The sequence below is a fragment of the Balaenoptera borealis genome (genome assembly GCF_965194805.1).
Source record: "Balaenoptera borealis genome assembly, chromosome: 11".
In the NCBI taxonomy this organism is placed as follows: Eukaryota; Metazoa; Chordata; class Mammalia; order Artiodactyla; family Balaenopteridae; genus Balaenoptera; species Balaenoptera borealis.
Genome location: NC_138868.1, coordinates 39,250,178 through 39,264,250, shown reverse-complemented (window position 1 = coordinate 39,264,250; position 14,073 = coordinate 39,250,178). Strand labels below are relative to the sequence as shown.

The 14,073-nt window shown below is 58.3% G+C and overlaps 2 protein-coding genes across 3 annotated transcripts in view; one reads left to right on the top strand and one right to left on the bottom strand.

Moving 5' to 3' along the window:
- Window positions 1-14,073, bottom strand: part of SERGEF (secretion regulating guanine nucleotide exchange factor) — a 249,553-nt gene that overhangs the window by 1,463 nt on the left and 234,017 nt on the right. The window contains exon 11 of the mRNA XM_082342478.1: window positions 2,624-2,744. Within this exon, the coding sequence (XP_082198604.1) occupies window positions 2,624-2,744 (121 nt within the window). The remainder of the gene's footprint in view (window positions 1-2,623; window positions 2,745-14,073) is intronic.
- Window positions 1-14,073, top strand: part of KCNC1 (potassium voltage-gated channel subfamily C member 1) — a 44,678-nt gene that overhangs the window by 28,445 nt on the left and 2,160 nt on the right. Inside the window, exons 2-3 of one of the 2 annotated variants that reach the window (XM_082342463.1) lie at window positions 5,158-6,091; window positions 12,992-13,180. In XM_082342463.1, the coding sequence (XP_082198589.1) occupies window positions 5,158-6,091; window positions 12,992-13,180 (1,123 nt within the window). Of the gene's footprint in view, window positions 1-5,157; window positions 6,092-9,971; window positions 11,487-12,991; window positions 13,181-14,073 lie in introns of those variants that run through there. The other variant, XM_082342464.1, reaches the window with a different exon arrangement.

Sequence of the window (14,073 nt, the reverse complement as noted above, 5' to 3'; positions counted from 1 at the left end):
GGTAGGTACTTAGGTAACAGGTGAGGCGCGTGCTCCGGGTAGCTGTGCATGTCTGTGGGTGACTGTCCTCCGGGTGACTGGGGATTGGAAGGCAGACAGCTCACATGGGGTGCAGCCCCCGGCCCTTGACTGCAGCCCCTACAGTCCTGAGAGTGACAGCCCAGGGTGACTGCAGAAACAGCTTCCAAGGCTTGCTACCTGGGCCTGCCAGGCTACCTGGGCCTGCCTCCCTCCCTGTCAGGATCGGCTGATCCCAGAAATTCCCCATCCCCGTGCACCCACCCCCTCCCTCTGGCTGAGCTCCCTGAACAAGTTGTGGTCATCTCTCAGCCTGCTATCTCTGGGTCTTGCAAAGAGGTGGGCCAGGTAAGCATGCAGGCTGAGCCATCCAGGGCTGCTGTCGGCATTGCCTCCCTGAGCAGAACGGGGCAGCCTCCCTGCCCCTGGGGCTGCTGTTGCCCCAGGTGCTAGCAAGCCCTGGGCAATGAGCCAAGACCATTTCAGGTGTGCCTGGGCTCCAGCCTGTGGGTCCAAGTACCCTGGCTCTCTCCCTCACTGGGGACAGACATAACCTGCCCTCAGGGAGTCCAAGCTGTGGGTGCCAACCTCCAAGATGGAGCCATCCACGTATAATTAGGGCTGGCTCCCCATTGCGCGGAGCTGTGTTGTTAGCCCCCGAGAGCTTTGGTACCGCTGGTGGTGGACAGAGCTTAGATTACGGAGCCAGGACCACTTGCGTTCAAGCCTCAGCTTCATCACTAGCCTTAAACCTTGGTTTCGTCCCTGAACCTCTCTGTACTTGGGTTTCCTTTTTGGCACAGTGGGGTACGACCACCTGTCTCACCAGGTCTGTGGGAGGATTAAAGGCGCACAGTAGGTCCTCAGCCCTGACAGCTTCTCCTCTCTCCTTCCTGGCTCAGCGTCCCTGAGGATAGACAGGAGGGCGCTGGGGGCTCACCTGGCTGCGGGCTCTTGCTGTGGCTTTGATGCGCTGGGGCTGACCTGCTAGTCGCTAGGCTTAGGAGATTGTGGCAGTCTGAGCAAGCCAGGGGCGCCTTCCTCCGCAGCCTTCCTAAGGGCCCACTTGGACCCGGATGTTGCTGGGGCCCTGCCTGTGACAAAGGACCGGGCGCATGGGCCGCAGAGTCCAGGAAGGCACCCAGGAGGGTGCCAGGAGGGCCTGGCTGCCACCTCCCCGGCTCCCCTGGGGAAGAAGTCCTGGTGTCCGGCTCTAGGCCTGGCTGCTGCTGCCCACCCCCCGGCCCCACTCCTTGGTCACTGGGGCGCAGAGAGGAAAGAATCTAGACGGGATGGCCATTGCTGGCTGAGAACCAAGGATTTTGTCTACCCTAATTTTAGAAGACCTGACCTCTTTCTGGGCCTCAGTTTTCCCATCAGAACCTGTCCTGTGAGAGGAGCAAATGGGACGAGAGCTCTGAGGGCCTTTGGGGGCACCTGGGAGGGAGGGAGAAGGCTCCGGGGACATCAGTGCCCTCTCTGAGCTGTTCCCATGAGACTCCGCAAGCACTAACGAGCACGAGTCGGAGACAGGCTCACTGCCTCCCTGGAGGGGGATTTAGACATTCCTTTTTGGGGGGGGCGTCCCTGCATTTGCTGCCTCCTAAGGGCCCCAGCTTCCAAGAGGAAGTCTCACCAGGAAAGGTGTCCTGGGAGAAGGGCTACTTAGTGGGGCACCGTTGGACGGATGGGTTTTTCCACACGGAGATCAGCAGGAACACCCTGGAGGCAGGAACAGCAGTGCCAAGACATGGAGATGGGGGGGTCAGATATAGCAGACAGCTGCATGTGGCAAGAATGTTGGGTGCGGCAGGGAGGGGACCCTGGGAAGTCGATGAGGCCAGGGCACAGGGAACCTCATGTGCCAGGCTGAGGAGTCAGGGCTTTTCTCTGTGGGCAGCATGACCAGGTGGCGGGCAGAGAGCTGGGATTCCAACGGTTGCCCCCTCTGGTAGCTGGGGGGAGGCTGTACTGTACTGGGCGTGGCCGAGATTGAAGCCTACGACATGCTGGCCTTGATGGCAGTGGCCCCATTGAGAGAGAGTCCCACGTGAGTCGAGGGGACAGAGGAGGATAGCTGTGGGATGGTTTGGGAAGTGGGTGCCATGGCTGATGGGGCGGGGGAAGGGGCAGTGCCTCCTGCCTTCCACCACTGGCCAGGATCAGGAGCCCAGGGGCGCAGCAGACCCTGCCTCTTGGCATCCCTTAGACACTTACAGTGTGTGTCTTCCTCCCCTCTCTCAAAAAGGCCAGGGGAGCAATGTGACCCACCCCTTGGGAACCTGGGCTGTGAATTCCAAGCTCTAAGATGGGGCCCTCCAGAGGGAATGTGGGGCCAAATACCCAGCATTTGGGGATGTGTTTTTAGCTCCAAGAGCTTTGACAACTGGTGATGGAAAGAGCGCTGGAGCTGGATAAACCTGGATCAGAGTTGGTGACCTCTTCCAGTTGCTTCCACTTTGCTTTCTTGGTCTACCTCTGTGGTGTCCCAGGTCAGCACTATCTGGATCCTTAAAGAGCTGTTTCTGGAGTCAGAAGACCTGGCTTAAGTCCCTGCCTCACCTTGTCCAAACCCCACCTGCATCGCAGGGCTGAGGGGGCTCACCTTTTCAGTCCACTGCATTGTACTTGTCTCTGTGTGTGTCCTTTACCTTCAGCTGTGCAGGGGCCTCCCTGGGGGTTGGGCTGAGGTCTTATTCCACTCTGTGCTGGGCATAACCTGGTGCCTGGTGAGGAATGGAAGGAAGAAAGGATGGATGGATGGATGGATGGATGGGCAGGTGGATGGATGGGTAGGAGGAAAGAAGGAAGGAAGGAGGGAAGGAAGGAAGGAAGAAAAAAAGGAAAAAAGAAGAGAAGGAGGAAGGGATGAATGAATGAATGCATGATGGATGGAAGAGAGGGAGAGGAGGGAGGGAGGAACAAAGAAAGGAAGGAATAGAGGGAGGGAGGAAAGAAGGATGAATGGATGTATGGATAAAAAGGAGGGAGAGAGGATAGAAGGAAGGAAAGATGAGTGGATGGAAGGGAGGGAGAAAGGAAGGAAGGAAGAAAGGGAAGAAGGATGGATGGATGGATGGATGGAAGGATGCATAGGGGTCACACTTGATAGTAGTCTAGGACAAAGTTTTTGAAAACTGCACGATGCTCTAAACCAGCAGGAGTATTAGCATGCCATGATGAGCGGCTTGGGCAGATCACTTCCTGTTTCTGGACCCCAGACTTCCCATCTGTAGCATGTAGTGTCTTGGACCAGATAATCTCTAAAAGCTGCTCTTACTCTGACATTCTAAAATGCTGACTTTGTCTCTTCCCCTTTTCTCTCCCCTTCCCCCAACCCGAAATGTGTCTTGGAAGGTCTACATAGTTCTTAGTTTCTGGATCTGTGCCAGGTTGGGTGCCAGGTCCCATGGCCATGGTCAGCCCAGACAGGGCCACCACCAGGTGGGGAGGTGCATCAGTACAAACTAAAGAAATGGCTAGAAGCAGCATGGCTGCTTCTTGTGGCAGATACAGGGTGGGGCCTTGGCACTCCTTGAAGTTTTCTATGAAGGCAGCTCTGGAGAATGAACTTGCCACCCATTCTAGACTATAGCCCAGAGCTGCCTCCAGGGAGAGGGCCTTGCACTGGCCATGGTCTGTCTTGACAGGCTGGGCGAAGGGGGGCCCAGAGGAGAGGGGAGCAGAGGGAACATGACCAGCTGGGCCCCTGGAGGAGAACCCCTGGCTAGGGTTCCCCTGCCCAGGGAAGTGTTAGTGTTCCAGGGACCTCGACTGGAGGCTGTAAGAAGAGCCCTTGCCTGGAATTCATTCTGAGTAGGAGGGTTTGAAACTCAGATAGCTGCTTGACTCTCTTTCCTTGGGTACCCATGTCTGCTGGGGGCCAGAGAAGCCCAGGGGGTCATCAGCTGGGGCCACCAAACCAAACCAAAGAGTCTCCCGAACCTTTCTCAAGGGGCTCAGGGCCAGAGCAGGTGGTTCCGGACAGGCTGGGTTATCCTGGCCATTTCCTTCTCACCGGGGAGGGGGTCTGAAAGGAGCAAGCACCCACATATGTTTGGAAAGGCTAGCGGCCCAGCAGCTTCTTCTTCCCTCCCACCCACATCCCTACCCTGGGGCTGGCAGGCAGCAGCAGGAGAGAAGCAGACCCTATGGTTTATGGTGCCTTTGAGGACCCCTGGTCCAATTCTCCTCCTGATACCTGAACCTGCAACACACCATCTCTGACAAATGACCAATTAGCCTCTATTTCAATATCTCCAAGATGGGGAACTCACTTCCAAGATGGTGGTGTGAGTTCCTGGGATGATAGAGAGAAGTGGGTAAAAGAGGTGTCCAAGGCCCTGGGGCAGATATATCTTTTGCAATTCCACATAGGATAGAACATGAAGAGATGGCATGAATGAGGTACAGATCCATGAAAAAGACATTGAATAGACTAGCGTAGGGACGAAAGAAAGATGGGAAATGTGGCCTCTGAGGGGCCTGCCTCCACCATAGCTCCCCCTTCTCCTTTCTTTGCCAACCTCTGCCTAGGTCACTTTTATTAGTCGGGGTGGGGGGGAGCTAAATGCTTTAATAAATCACCTCCAGATCACAGTGTCTTAAGACAGTAGAAGTTTATTTCCCACCCATGTATTTAGTGGATGTCTTTCTTTTCAGGGACCCAGGCTACTTCCTTATGGTGGCCCTGCTGGCTTCCTAGGGCTTCAGCATTTGACTGGCAGTTGGGGGAAGAAAGAAGGCATGGAAGGTTGAGCAGGAAGGTTTTGTGAGCCAGGCCCGGCCTTAGTGCACACCCTTTTGTGCACTGTCCGCTGGCCTGAGCGCAGTCACGTGACCCCACCCAGCCCCGAGGGAGGCTGGGAGATATGGTCTAGCCGTGCATCCAGGAGGAAAGGCATTTGTGAAAACAGAGCAATCTCTGCCACAACGTCTTAACCCCCGAGCCTCCTAACCCCGTGCTCCGTGCTCTGAAGAGGGAAAGGTGGCCTGTCAGCCTGGCCTATGTCAAGAGGGGCATCCTGCAGGCATCTTCCGCAGCCCAGCCCCTGACTGGACCCAGCCCAGAGGCACCCCGGGTCTCTTTGCTCTGGGGGGAGGGCCTCCCCTCTGACACTGTGTGTTTCTCCTCCACAGTATGTGGCCTTTGCCTCCCTCTTCTTCATCCTGGTCTCCATCACCACCTTCTGCCTGGAGACCCACGAGCGCTTCAACCCCATCGTGAACAAGACAGAGATCGAGAATGTTCGGAATGGCACGCAAGTGCGCTACTACCGGGAAGCGGAGACGGAGGCCTTCCTCACCTACATCGAGGGCGTCTGCGTGGTCTGGTTCACCTTCGAGTTCCTCATGCGTGTGGTCTTCTGCCCCAACAAGGTGGAGTTCATCAAGAACTCGCTCAACATCATTGACTTTGTGGCCATCCTGCCCTTCTACCTGGAGGTGGGCCTGAGCGGCCTGTCCTCTAAGGCGGCCAAGGACGTGCTGGGCTTCCTGCGTGTCGTCCGCTTCGTGCGTATCCTGCGCATCTTCAAGCTGACCCGCCACTTCGTGGGCCTGCGCGTCCTGGGCCACACTCTCCGCGCCAGCACCAATGAGTTCTTACTGCTCATCATCTTCCTGGCTCTGGGTGTCCTGATTTTCGCCACCATGATCTACTATGCCGAGAGGATAGGGGCGCAGCCCAATGACCCCAGTGCCAGTGAGCACACCCACTTTAAGAACATCCCCATTGGCTTCTGGTGGGCCGTGGTCACCATGACGACGCTGGGCTACGGAGACATGTACCCGCAGACGTGGTCCGGCATGTTGGTGGGAGCGCTGTGTGCGCTGGCGGGTGTGCTGACCATCGCCATGCCCGTGCCCGTCATTGTGAACAATTTCGGGATGTATTACTCCTTAGCCATGGCTAAGCAGAAACTACCAAAGAAAAAAAAGAAGCATATTCCGCGGCCACCGCAGCTGGGATCTCCCAATTATTGTAAATCTGTCGTAAACTCTCCACACCACAGTACTCAGAGTGACACATGCCCGCTGGCCCAGGAAGAAATTTTAGAAATTAACAGAGCAGGTAGGAAACCTCTTAGAGGCATGTCGATCTGACCTTTCACCTCCGCCCCCTGTAGCGATGATTCCAGATTCAGTCAGACTGCTTCCTTAGTTCCATGGGTGACCCTGGACCCTGCGCTCAATCTCGAGGTGTGGAGTCTGGGGGCCCAGGGAGATGCTGGGCAGCCGAATTCACGAGGCAAGAGCCTGCTAGAACCTCACTGGTGGCCCCTGGTAAGGAGGTTAACATGCTGGTCTCGTGGGGTTCTGAAGAGATGACATGGCCCGCGAGGTTGCTGAGGACTCTCTTGGCAGGAGCCCCGGGGGCACTGCTGCTTGGTGGGCAGGAGTGGAGCGTGAGTCGCTGACTCAGGCCACTGACCCAGTGTCGGGGCAGGGTGGGGGCGGGTGTGATTCGGAAATGCCAGACAGCTGCTGATTTGGTCTTTACACGGCTCCCTTCAGGCCGTGCGCGTGGCACGGATGGTGCATGGGATCTAGCAGGAGGGTCCCTGCAAAGGCAGCAGCAAGGATTCTCACCCCCAACAGAGCCTGTCTCCATAGCTGAGTAGCATTCCTGCTCTGATGCCGGCTGCCTAGCTCCAGGCGCGTCCTGGGAGACGCCTCTTGCCCTCCGTACGTAACAAGCTTACTTACCCCACAGCATGCGGAACCAACTCATCTTCCACCACCACTCTAGAGTTTAGCGTTTATCTTTAGGAACCTGTTGGAGTGACTCTAGCTTTCACGTTGTCTGTTTGGGTTGATGGTCAAGTGGGAGTTTCCGGTGGCCTTCTGATGGGAGCGGCTGGTGAGCGAAGGACTAGAGGGGGCCACCACCCGGCAGCTTAGATGAAAGCGCTACAGACCAGCAAACAACCTCCCACCCAGAGTTCTCCCTGTTTCCGGCAGTAGGGACTGCAGCAGCAATACACGACATCCCAACCAGTGTATGACCACTTTCCCGTGAATTCAGTGGGGGTCAGGGAGGGGGGGAGGGGGGCCATGAAACAATACTAGTCACCGTGGGATATATTCTAATATTCCATGGCTAGTGGTTCGTTATGGGACTATCTCAGTTTTATGAGAACCTGCACATAGCACATAAAGTTGATCATGGGGCTCTGGTCCGAAGATATAAAGCCCATAGTCTACCTCTACCCATGGAATACCATCGACTTATTCTGTGGACACAGGAATTTGAAGGCAATGAACAACCCATAGAAGAATGACAACACTGAGCTAAGAAGGAGTGCCGGGGCGAGGAAGGCTGAGTCAGTGATAGGTGGCGTTTAGTCTACAGAAGACACCCCTGTGCCCAGGGCAGGCAGGGGGGCTGTAGGCTAGCTCAGCCCTAGAGGAGCAAGTGCCCCCTGGCCCAGTGGGTGATTGACTCTTTCTTCCCCGATGGCCCCCACCTCCATCCTACTCCTGATCTGGCTTCATCCTACAGCTACGCTGCCCAGAGCAGTACCCACAAGGCCCACTTCTCTGTCCGTGGGAACTTTCCAGCCCCTTCGCCTGGCCCCATACCCCTCCCCACTCCCTGGGATTGCTGTAGGCACCTGAGAGGAACGTGGCTAGTGTTCTGGGCTGGGCCAGGGACTGGGCAGGGGTCTCAGAGGCTGGAACAGGGGGACCTGGTGGGGGGGGTGCTGGACTCCCCAGCCAAGGTGTGGCTCCTGCTTAGCAAGCCAGGCACGGGCCGTGGAAAGCTCCTGCCCCACCCTCCTGCTTTGGATTAGCTAGCCCTTCTGTTTGACCTCAGGAGCCGCCATCATGGCAAGGAAAATTCCTGGGGCTCTAGGGGAGGGTCTGGGCGGGCCTAGCCCCCCAGCTTCGCTCCAGGCCCCAGCAGGAAGAGCTCAGCCTGAGTGGCAACACCATGGCGCTCCTTGGCCCTCTGTCACATCCTCCCAACGCTGAATCTTTCAGGATCGGTGCCTCAAATATGGGTGCCCCAGGCCCACCTGTCAAGGATCCCTCATTCACTCCAGTCAGGCACAAATTCTTCAGTACTCCCAGACAATGCCAGTATTCTCCATGTGCTGAGGGCGTGCTTGCATGCACACACGTACATACACACATGCACACATGCCTACACAGGCATGCATGTGCACACACACGCAGAGTGCAGATGTGTGTGTGCTGGCAGGTACACCAGCTAGTCACAGGACACAAGCCCTCTTGCCATGCTGCAGCAGGCCTGTAAAGCCTGTGCACTCCTGTTGGAGCCCCTGGGCCCCATAGCCATGGCAGCCCTGCTCCTGGGAACCTCCTCGCTGCAGCCCCAGGTCTCAGGGATCCAGAGTGTCCTGGCTTGCACGGTCTCTATGGCTGAGGAGGTACTTGGGGCCCTTCTGAGCTTGCCCTCTGGAGCCCAGATGCCCAACTCCACCTACCTTTCTCCCTCCCATCCCCCACACCCTGCCCCGCCCCCTTTCCAAGTTCTCACGCTCCTGAGGGTGCTGTCTTGAGATCCCAGACCCCTCACCAGAACACTCCTCCCTCTGAAAGCTGGTGTGTGAGACCCCGGTTATCTATCACCAAGAGGGTGTGTGGTCCTTAGGGGGTGTCTCCTCATCCCGGCACCCCTGAGTCCCTTCCCATTTGCCTCCTTTCCTGCTTGCAGCTATGGTCCTAGATGGGCGTGGGGTTTGGGTGAGTCGGTGAGTGAGTGTGGGGGAGGCCAGAGGTGAGGAAGGCAAATGGGGGTGGAGACTGGACCCTACAGGAAGGGAGAGGTGAGATGCAGCCCCCAGGGCCTTTCCAATCTCATTCCACACCCAAGTGCAGTCAAGTGGCCTCAGCGAGGGCTGGGCTTCTCCAATTCCACTTTTAGAACCTGGGTTGGGGCCAAGTGCAGCGTGCTGGGCTCTAAGGGCACCCCCTACCTCCAGGGCTAGACCCCTGGGACTCAGGCAAGCCATCCCAGTCATGTCAGCAGCACCCTCCCCTCACCTCCACCTCTTGGTCTCTCCTGAAATCTCAGGTCTGTGTGTCTGTGAGGGATGATCTGGTCTCCTCTGTACCATGGCTGGCATGGCGTCAGTGTTCGGGGGATTCGTCTTGGCAGGGGTTGTAGGGCCTCACGGGGGGATGCCAGGAGGGCGCCCCTATGGTCAGGGACTGCCTGGGACTGACAGCCCAGGAGAAGCTGCTCCTCTCCCAGAAAGGGGGTCCCTCCCCCATCTGCAGTCGGGGGCCCAGACCACCTCCTCTGGGCAGTTCAGAGTGCTCCTTCTGTCCTGCCATGTGCATTCACGTGTGTCTCGTCCATCCCTGCTCCGGTGATGTGGGTTGGTACTCTGGGGTGCTGCGTCTGGGGCTGCAGGGTCCCACCATAGGTGAGCAGGGGGCTGGCACGGGGGATAGGTGGTGGCCAGACCCCCCTTCCTGCCCATGAGCACATAGGGCAGCAGTGAGGTCCCGAAAAGCCGCTGCCTGGGCCCCCTGGGAGCTACCACTGCAGCCTCTGGGTTCTGCCCTGAGCTGCCGAGTCCAAAGCGCCCCTGGCCCCAGCCCTCCACCCCTCCCCTCCTGGGCCAGGAGTGGTGTAGCCCCAAGGGCAGGGGAGGTGGCGGGGATTGGGACAACAGTGACCAGGAAGGGTGTGGGCAGGGCCCCTCCAAGCGGGCTGACCGAGTTTCTGCTCAGATGCAGGGCCAGGGTGGGCAGCGGGAGCCCTGAGTGGGGTCGGTGTGGCCCCCAGGCGGGCGAAGCGGGAAGGAGCGGAGAAATGAGGGGCTCTGAGGGCCAGGCCTGGGTGTTCTTTTCTGTGTTGTTCACATGCTCTCTCTTTCTCTCTCTCCACTAATCATGTTTCTCTCTCTCTCTCTCCTCGTTTTGTTGCATGACTTGTGCCAGTTCTCGTGATTGTACTCTGCTCATGTCTCTCACAGACTGTCCCCAGTTAGCCTGGGACTTTTCCCCTGAGCCCCAGGCTGGGCAGCCCCCTCAGGGCTAAACCCGAGGAAATTCCCAGCCACCCCTCCCGCCCCGCCCCAGCCCTGCGTGCGCCCCCGGCGCGCCCGCTGCTGGTGTGAACAGTAAGTACCTCGGCGGTGCCTGGAGACCAGGGCACAGAAGCCAGCGTGCTGGCTCAGGGCCGGACATCGGGTTCTCCTTGCTCCAAAGTTTAAAAAAAAATGACCCTCTCGCGGACGCTCATCTCTCTCAGCCCATTTCAAAGCCTGGAAACCATCTTCATGAGATGCTGCCCATGCTGCCATTTCATCATCACAGGCCCTCGGGTCTAGTGGGGGCCGAGGGGCCCTGGGCCAGGGGAGGCAGGGCTCCCAGCCTCCTGGGGAGTAGCTGGGAGCCGAGGGACCTGCTGGCCATCTCATCTGAAGGACGGGGTGGGGGCAGGAGGGTGGGGAGTCTTGGGTGGGCTGGCACCTCTGGCTTTTTCCATGGCTTTCCCAGGTTTGGAGAGCTGGCCCCCCCTTGCTTGGTCTCTCTTCCAGCCCCCCCTCTGGAGTTGGGAAGGGAGAATGTTCCCAGTTTCTGAGAGCACACCAAACTGCAGATTAGCCAGCAGCCCAGGGAGGCTGGCTCCTTCACAGAGAGGGACATAAACACTCCCCGCCCCCCCCACCACCAGCACCCAGCCTCAGCCCCTTCTCAAAGGCCATGGTTGGGAGAAGAAGCAGGCTCCAGGGAGGGAAGGGTGTCCAGTTCACATCCACCCAGGGATCCCTGATGGCTGCCCCCTGGCCGGACCCCTGCAGAAGACCAGCCTCAACTTTGGGTCCTCTAAATGCTGTGGGAGCTGGCTGCTCCAGGGGCACAGTGCTGGGGGGCAGAGTCAGATGAGGGGTCTCAGGCTCCACCACCTACCTCTGACCCACCCCTGGGCAAGCCCTGCAGGCTGTAGATACCTCCACTGACAGACGATGGCCAGCAGAGAGACAGCAAGTCCTGGCTCCCCTCCCAGACGGAGACGCTGCCTGGTAGGACTCGCTGTTTTCCCCTTGAGGAAACTGTGTGCAGGGTACTGTGGGCCCCAACTTCTGCCCCCTCATCTACAACCTCCTCCCTTAAACCTCCCTGCCCTCTCCCCGGAGACCCTTGGGAGGGAAGACGGGACCAGCCAGACTGGGAGGCAGAACCGGGCTTGTCTGTGCGCACACGTGTGTGCCCTCAGACACACCCTAAGTGCTAGGCAGCCCCCAGCCCCCAGAGAGGCCCCAGCCCCAGTCACGTGGTATCAGAGTTACCTTGGTAACTGGCCTTTCTGGTTCAGAGTAAATTGGGGAGTGAAGCCCCTGGGATTTGTCAAGAAACGCACTGTACGTGAAATGCTTTGCCATCTTGTACGACAGACTTTTTTTTTAAGTTCCAAAATTATGATGGGATTTTTTTTTTTTTTTTTTTTGGATTTGCTTTACGAATAAACCTGATTGGTCCATTTCTCTTTTGACTGCCTGCCTCTTTGTAGTGACATGATATGTACACGGGCCGTGATCCCGCCCGCGGGCACGCTGAGTGTGTGCACACGGAGAAGGATCACTTCTGCGTGTAGTTACATGATGTGAACAGGGTCATGGAAGAGGGTCAAATCGGGTGGAGACTGTCTCCAGCTTTTTGCCCCTCTTTAGTCTTTCAGAGGGCCTCCCTGTGTGGTCACGCCCCTGTGGGGGTCTGTCTTCCCTTGAGGCGCTCACCCTAGAGGAGGTATTTGAGGAAAGCACAGTGCCCACCCTGGGGACCGAGTCGGCGCCACCTTGGCCAGGAAGAGTCTGCTTTGAGGGCAGAGAGCGTGGGGCAGGCTCAGTCCCCAAGAGTGATGGGCGGGGACAGAGGCTGACGGAGCTAGAGGCTCTCACTGCGCTGCTCCTGGACTTGGGAGAGCGAGAGCTCCCTGCTCTGGCCACGCTTCACCCTCACCAAATGTGCCCCAAACTTCCTCCCAGGTTCCTTCTCAGGCTACCGCAGAGGCCAAGACTCGTCTTTCCCACCCGAGTCCATCAGCCACTGTTGTCTTTACACATCCATTTGCTCTGCTTTGCGGGGGATGCTGCCCGAGAGGAGAGAGAGGAATGGGAGCCCCTCCCAAATCCTGGCTGCTGTCACTGCCTCATGCCTACATTCCTGTTGCGCCTGTGCAAGCTGACGAGGACTGCTTGGGGCAGAGCGGGGTGGAAGACACTGGCTTGGTCTGTGTGGCGATCAGAGTGGACTGAGTGGCCAGCTTAAGTCTGTGTGGGGATGGAGCAGATTGAGTGGTCATATTGGGTCTGCATGGGGGACCAGGAGACTGTGTGGCCAGGCCTAGTCCGTATGGGGGACGGAGCATACAGAGTAACCAGATTGGGTCCATATGGGGGGATTGAGTGATCAGATAGGGTGTGGAGGGGGACAGCGTGAAGCGAGTGACCAGAGGGGATCCAAATGGGGCCTGGAGTAGAGCCGATCGATGGGGTCTGGATGGGGCCAGGGATGCCTGAGCAGCCAGCTTGGATGTGGATGGGAGGCAGCAGGGCTCTGGCTGGCAGCGGAGGGGTCAGAAAAGGCTGCCTCTCTGAATAGCAGTGTTTCTGCATGTCTGTCTGTCTTCTCCCTGAGCTCTGTGTCTGGCCCTCTACCCATGACTGCATCCACACCATCCTGTCTCATCGGCCCCGCCTTGGACCTGGGGCCCGGCCCCCAGCACTGCGCTTGCTGGGCCCATCACCAACTCATCTTTTTGCAAACTTTGAGCAAACCCAGGAACCCTCCTCCCCAGCACTGTGGGCAGCCCAAGGGCTGCCTGAATGAGCCGGGGACCCCCAGCCTTGTGCCTCCCTCCATGGCCTGCTCGCTTTTCCATCCTCAGTTACGGGCTGCCCTTTGCCGATGCCCTACTTCTGGCCTGTCCCCCCCACCCCCAACTAAACAGTTTTCAGTGTCTCAATAGCTTCTGCTTATATGTTTGAAGATTCCAAACTGAATGGGGAGGTGGCGAAGGCCGCGCTGGCGAACGAAGACTGCCCCCACATAGACCAGGCCCTCACTCCCGATGAGGGCCTGCCCTTTACGCGCTCGGGCACCCGCGAGAGATACGGACCCTGCTTCCTCTTATCAACCGGGGAGTATGCGTGCCCACCTGGTGGAGGAGTGAGAAAGGGTATGTAGAGGAGGCTGCCTGGCACCCCTGCAGATGGGTGGGCGGGGCGGCGGGCAAGGGGCGCTGAGGGGCAGGCAGGCACACTGAGGGGGGCAAGGAGCAGATGGAGCCCCAGGGTCGGCCCCCGGAGGTCTGAGTCCCAGTGTTGCAAGTGGGATGGCAGGCTGGCAGAGAGAACCGGAGGTCCAGGCAGCTGTGGGTTGGAATTGAGCTGAGGGGTAGGAAGGGACTTGAGGACAGGCTGGACAACTACAGCCCCCAAGGCAGAGGGGCACCCGGGGATGTGGGAGGAGCCTCGACTCCCCCAGGCTGCTCTGGCAGATGGCAGGTCAGACCCCAAAGGCAAAGTGATCTCCCCTGTCCCTTGGTTGAGGAGGGCGACGGGGTGGGCCTGGTCTGACCAGGACCCTGTGGGCTTAGCCAACCAAGATCCATGTTCTGGAAGTGGCATCCTTTAAAGAGAATCCACAGACCAGTGGGAGGGGAGGCATGAAGAGAAAGGTAGCTTCAGGGCTTGGAGGTGAGGCCAGTGTCCTTGCAGAGGTAAGGTATGTGCCAGTCAGAATACTGCTAGTGGCAGATAGAGAACTTGCCAAGAGAAGGTGGTTACGCAGGACTCTATGCAACCCCTTCTGTCCCCAGTGCCCGTCAGCCATGGCCCTGGGTGTGGTCAGCGCCCCCTTGTGGTTGGTGAAGGCTGAGCCCCGTGGCGGTCTCTGCTCAAAGTCTCCTTGGATAGGACTCTTATCTTAGGCTGACCCCCTGGGGAAAAGGCTTCCACTAGAGCTTGAGCATGGGCTGCGGAGAGGCTTGGGGTGGGGGCCCAGCGCACCTTAGCTCCAGGCTCCAGGCATCGGCCAGGGCCTGGAAGGCAGAGGAAGCCATCCTCGGCA